Source organism: Saccostrea cucullata, unplaced genomic scaffold (genome assembly GCF_032062105.1).
Source record: "Saccostrea cucullata isolate Sc308-1 unplaced genomic scaffold, CSIRO_AGI_Scuc_v1 ctg19067, whole genome shotgun sequence".
Lineage (NCBI taxonomy): Eukaryota > Metazoa > Mollusca > Bivalvia > Ostreida > Ostreidae > Saccostrea > Saccostrea cuccullata.
Window position 1 is genome coordinate 1,396 of NW_026939514.1, and position 6,767 is coordinate 8,162.

General features: G+C 31.7%; 1 protein-coding gene across 1 annotated transcript; it reads left to right on the top strand.

Annotated features, from left to right (window-relative positions):
- Nucleotides 1-209: 209 nt before the first annotated feature.
- On the top strand, nucleotides 210-4,551 carry LOC134253126 (uncharacterized; the record flags this gene model as incomplete). Its single annotated transcript, XM_062735636.1, has 4 exons — nucleotides 210-292; nucleotides 387-500; nucleotides 1,319-1,375; nucleotides 4,431-4,551. Coding segments are annotated over exons 1-4 (347 nt in total), but the record flags the coding sequence as incomplete, so codon positions are not given.
- Nucleotides 4,552-6,767: the final 2,216 nt, after the last annotated feature.

Consider the following 6,767-nt stretch of genomic DNA (forward strand, 5'->3'; position numbering starts at 1 on the left):
ATTTCCTTCAATGTTTGCTGTTTAAAATGACGGAAAAAAGGAAGCCTCCCACCAAGGGAGAACCTTGATACTAAATTTGGACGACCTTTCCTTTTACTTCCGTGTTATTTGGTTTATCTTAACCATTCCTTTAATGACTTATCTCTTTTTGCCACTCAGGATATACAGCATATTTTGTAGACAACTTCAGTCATATATAAATAATGGTAAGAATAAACGTTCAATTCCACTACAATTATGGCGAACAAAATCACCATTTTATTGTTTTGTCTAATTGGTTATGTATATTCAGGTAGGCAATAAGGTGCACTTTGTTTAAAAATTTATAATCTTATCAAATCAAGATATATGGTTATTGGAATGATGTATATCAATGTTGATTGCAGATACATGCAGAGACAACTTTAAATCATGTAAGATTTATGAGAAAACAGCGTGTGGAATTCCTGCTTACTTTACTTGGATGTTCCGTAACTGTGCGCTGACCTGTGGGTTTTGTCGTATGTATACAACTTATTTGACAAAAAGTTTGATAAGCTCTATGGTCGATGCAATGACCTGTCAGCAAATATTATTTTTCATCAAGTCAAATGCTGTCTGACGTTTTTAATACTTATTGTTAGACCATTATTTACACACATTGACATTTGCCGATCTTGACAAGGGGCACACGGCGGATGAAACCGGTCGTAGGGGATGTTCACTTCTCCATCGAACCTGATCCTGCCTCTGTTGTTTTGGAGGTCGGTGTTTGCTCTGTTCCAAATTTAAATTGTGTAATGGACTTTTGAGCTTGAATACTGTTGGGATCTATTCCCCATTTATTTCATATTATGATAAAGAAATCTGATTTGAATAACTATGGCGGAATAAAGAATGTTTCAAGACCAATTTTGTAAAATAATTCATCACAACTCTTTTAATAAGAAAGTCACAAAATGCATATGTTTAGTAAAGAGAAATACGATGACAGGGAAATTAAAATCACTTTTAAAGGAACCAACATATGATAACATGGAAACCTTGAACATGTAGAGTTCAGCTTTCAGTAATATGGTCATGCCTATGGAATGTCTATTTTAGTCAAAACGACATTTTAAAAAACGTGAAGACACATTACCTGCAAATTCTTTGTAATATAAAGCTTTGAAAGGCAAAATGTAATAAAATGATGATTTTAAAATAGAGAAAAGATTTTTAAAAAAAGTAAAGGTATTTTTATTAGAAACTCATGCATATACTGCAACACATGTTTGAAATGCTAAAAAATGTTAAAGTCGATTGTCTGAAAGATTTTATCATGGGCCATATATTTCAGGGTATTATAACCAAGACAAAGTGACAGAACCAACAACAACAACAACCACGACTCCAGGTACAGTTATCTAATAGCTCTGATTCCTCAATTGTAGATATGTTAAGGGGATACAAAGAGATTTAAGTTCCCAATCTTTGTCACGTAAACAAAATGTTTTGTTAACAAAGGTTAAATATTCCAAAATATGTTCGTTAAAGGCAATTTTTTTTCAATTAAAAAGTTAATTCTTAATACGATTTGAAAGTTTGCAGTGTTTTACTGAATCTCGATTTGTTATAAACATGATATTTTCTATATGTACTAGTAAACAAAATCAAGGAACGAGCCTTGTTTACATATGTAGAATTTTAAGTTCAGTGTCTCCATTCTAAAACAACACATTGTGCTCAAATTTTTGTTTATAACACATAATATGTATATCATGAAACACGCTTACAAATTCATAACGCTGTGAGCAATAAAAAAGATATCATTTTAGAAAGGAAATTTATCAAAAGTCTAATATGTTTTTTGCAAAATATCAGATAGGTCGTCAAGAAGGCAACAAATCCAAATTTATAGACCTTTGAAAAAAATTATTTAACAATATTTTATAAATAACACAACCCTGATTTGATATTACAATCTAAATAAAACTAGTGCTAATTGTAACGGAAACCGTTACAAGATGTTCCCCAAACGCTCCCCAACTCCCTTTTGGTGCCATATTCCCTGTAAGCCTTACTAAATAAGACAACATCTGTGCATTTTTGACTTTAACAACGTTTTCCCAAAAGGATACTAATTATATTCAAATTTTAAGACTGCACGCGTGCCTATGTGAATGCACGTGCATAATGATCATATAATCTTGTCTACACTTTCTATATATTAAAATATACTTTATATGAAAGCATTTAGTTCAAAAGTATTAAAAATCACTCATTCAAGTGTATTTTTAATTTCACTCGTTCCAAATGCACGCACGTGCGTGCACGTGCATGATGATCATACCTTCTTGTAGGAAGCCCTTATATATCTATTTATGGTCTAAATCCCATCCTGTTTGGTTGAAAACCAAGGGAATTATAGTCATCTAAAGATTCAGCCAATCAGATTGCAGCACACGTGCATCCAAGTGTTTTCAAGAATTTTTTTCTAAATCATATTGTAGAATATCCTAATGCATAACTATGTTTTATATTTCAAAGCATTTCGTCAAAAATCAAAGGAGATATAGCCATTTAAAGTTTCAGCCAATCAGATTGCAGCACACGTGCATGCGCGTGATTTTCTTGAAATTTTTTGTATATCATATTGCAAGATATCCTACTGCATGACTATGTTTTAAATTTCAAGGCATTTCATCAAAAATTGAAGGAGATATAGCCATTTAAAGTTTCAGCCAATCAGATTGCAGCGCACGTGCATGCGCGTAATTTCATGAAATTTTTTCCATATTATATTGTAGGATATCCTAATTCATGACAATGTTAAAAATTTCAAAGCATTTCATCGGAAAACAAAAGAGATATTGAGATTTTTGTTTCAGCCAATCAGAGGAAGGCGCACGTGCATGCGCGTGAGTTCATGCTAATTTGACAGTGTCATATTATTAACACTTTTAATATATCCTTATGTAATGAGTTTCAAAGCATTTCATCAAAAAATGTAAAAGTTATAGCTATATTAAGTATATCAGTCAATTCACTCATTTCACGCGCACGCACGTGCAGGCGTATGCGCGCGAAATGACCTTCGTTCCGCACACCTACACTACACACCTATTAACCCTAAAAAGGTTTTAGCTCAGTTGGGTGAACAGTTTCTGAGAACACTCGCGGACAAAAAAGTACCGGAGAACAAATAAGAAAAAAAATAATAATTATAATAACTAGAGCCGAGCTCGTTGCAAAGCAACGAGTAGGTCTTCCGTCCTGTTTGACCGGAAATAGCTTTCATTTTTAACAAAAATGAGAAATAACGCCTAAAAATGGTTTGAATCCTCTAAAGCTATGTTAATTAATGCAAAAATATGCAAATTTTTGCTACTTCCGGTTTAACCGGAAGTGGTGACGACGGACGGAAAATTAATTTTTATGCTACCAGAGACATATGTTACCCAAAAACTTGACAAGAACGGCAAAAATACGCGTTTTTTGACTACTTCCGGTTTGGCCGGAAGTGACGACGCCGGACGTATTTTGTCGACACAAATAGATTAAACTTAACATTTTGAACAACTTTGCTTCTTTGACGTATTACAAATTCTCAATACTTTTTGAGATATCAATTAAAAACTTTTGGCCCCTCTAGATCCCTTATTTTCGGGCAGCCCTTTTTTCGAGATATCAATTAAAAGATACTCCAGAATTCTTCACAACTTTTGTTCTATATGTTTTAACAAAATATTTACAAGTAAAATGATATAATAGAAAAAGTGTTAGAAAGTTTGAAACGCTCAATATGACTTTTTTCAGTCCATGCCGAGCGTTAACGTGCAGTACTTCCGGTGAAAGTTAACAACACAATGCAAATCTACATATGTTGCTCTATCTTCCTGAAAAGGTTTCATCTTCCTGTGATGAGCGGTTTTTAAGAAGAGCGACGGACAAACTGACCCTTAAAAATCACAAAACTGCGAAAATCTCCGAACCGGAAGTGACGTCATCAAAATAAAAAAAAAGGGTATCGAGATTTTTTAATGTTCTATCAGACCTGAAAGTTTCATAAGAATCTAACGAGCCGTTTTCGAGAAATCGCGTGCACAAAATCAGGGAGAAAAAAAATAATAAGAAAAACAGTGGAAAAGAAACATACGAATAATAAGTAGGTCTTCCGCTGAAGACGGAAGACAACTTAATAATAAGAAACAGAGTAAAAACAATATGTTCCCAAACTCCGTTTGGGGAACATAATTAGATGTTAGATCCACTCGCATACGCGCTACGAGTATGCGAGCGGGATCTAACTTTTAATTTTAATCAGATCGATGATATTATTAACAGCATTTTACTTTGATATATGTACACACATTCCCAATTTGGCAAATATAAATAATTGAGTAAGAATTAAATTTAACAACTTTCCATGGATATCAACAAGTATAATCCTTCTATTTTAAACACTTTAGGGCCATGTGTGGATATTTATAACAACTGTACCGTATATAGTCCGGCCTGTGGACAGTCCCAGTTTATGGAACAATATTGTCGGAAAACATGCAGGAAGTTGTATACCTACGCCAATTGCAGGTGAATAGTTTTTTATCCTTGTACTTTTTTGCCCCCAATTCCAGATGATTAATCCGAGTTTTTAATTATAATAAATAAAACGGTTTTATAAGCATAGGCATGCATACATTCAATATGTGATTCATCAAGTAAAAAAGGCAGATATTTATAATGAAACAATGATAGTCTATATCATTGTCTTTCATTTAATATCTAAAAATGAACAGGATGTTTCCAAGATTGGCAATATTTAAGAAAACATACGCTGCATCCCTAAACAGAAAAGATCAAAATTGCTGCAAGCATCTTTAAATAATATTTTCTTTTATTTCCAGGGATAGGAAAGATCTTTGGATGAAGATTAAAACTTAATAAAACTTTTGAATTTGAATAATGTGTCTAATATATTTATTATATATTTTATATCAATCATGTTATATGATAGGAATGTTAAACAATTTATTTTTTAATTTATGAATATATCATCATTCTATTTTGTGCTACTCGCCTACCCTAGATTTGAGTAAAAGGTTCTCTGGATTTAAGAAAACCATCTTGCAATGTCAGATTGTTTTATATATATAGACATATCAAACCAAAATTATTGGCAGAATATTGTAAAAAGGCCATGACGTTGCGCACGGTGTTGGTGTCAGTTTCGGTAACGTCAAAATGACGTTATTTTACGTGAAGTTGTAGAAAATATATTTGACGTTGATATTTTCGCTTACATTTTTTACGAGAAAAAATAAAATCCCAGTTATACCGCCAATTACATAAGTAGTTCAATGTAGATATATAATACAGCAAATAAATTATTCTGGTATGTTATTTTTTTCAATATTTTGTTGAATAGGTTCTTGATTAAAGGTAAAGAAGTTTTCATGATTTTATAAACTTGGCTTATTTAATATGTATGAGTTAATCTTGATCTATGGATTAAATGAAATTCTCTTCTGGTCGGGTATCATCATAGACTGTCTTACAAAGTATCAACTGTATTTCCCTAATGTTTCTCCTCATATAGTCTATATAAAAATGATTGAAGCGCGTTTGTTTCCATCTGCGATCCGCTTTAGATAACGTTTTATGCATTAACTTAATAACGTCAAAACGCCAAATTTTTACGTGTGTGACATTTATGTTTACTTTTATATTTTTTTGCAGGATTTTGTCAACATTCCATTAAAATTATTTTTGAATATACTAATAACTTTTTGAAAAGATGCACATTTAATAAAAATCTTCTAATTTTCAATATGTATAGTTTTAATGACTATATTATGATTTATGTTACCACATTTATGCAATTATAGTTAGATTTATTACTTTTGGACAATGTGTGACATTTATGTTGACTTTGTAAAAAGCCTGTATAACAAACACTGCTTTATAGAATCAATTCAGTTTCATTTCTAAATAAATTTTTGATTTTGCACATTTTGTATTAAATGTCGTTTGGTACCAAATCAGAAAAATAAATTGTTAAAATGAAGGTAAATGCTGGAGTTAGCATTAAAATGTGACGTTTTTGCCGTCAAATTCAATTGTGACATATAGGTACATGAAGTACATATATGTGAAACAGCAGTTATTATTAAAATTTAAGTAAACCACAAGTTAAATTTCTGTCTCGAGATCTTCTCCTTAATAACATGGCAGCATTTGTAGAATTTAAAATAATTTTCAACATTAATTTTTCACCCAGCATTACAAAATTTACCATTTTAGGAACCATAAAAATTTTGTGACATTGAAACTCCAAACTTTGTGACACACCACCATCTTATTCAACATCCTCACAATCAATCAGGTTAATATAAGAAATCCAACATGCATATCAACCCAAAATAACCATCTTTTATAAAAAAGGATTATTGAGAGGTAGTTTCAAAATAAATTTAGCTCATGTAATTATTATTTTAAGTAACCGAAGACTTTTTATGTGTATCCCTATTTCGTCGATTAGCCTCTACTACACATCTGTCTTGGATTTTCAGCTAAATCGTGTACAGAGCACACGGATTGAATGACAATTTTACATCATCTGCATTGTATTTTGAAATTTTCTGCCAAATTTTATGTTTCTATTGTTTGTTTTAAGGAAGTTATCAACATTTTGTAATTGCGTGTGCGACGCTCCTGTTACCAATCTACATGCGTTTTTCACGTAATTGACGGAATGGTCAAATTAATATCTTTGACAAATGGAATTTTTTTATCAATATTTTTGTTAA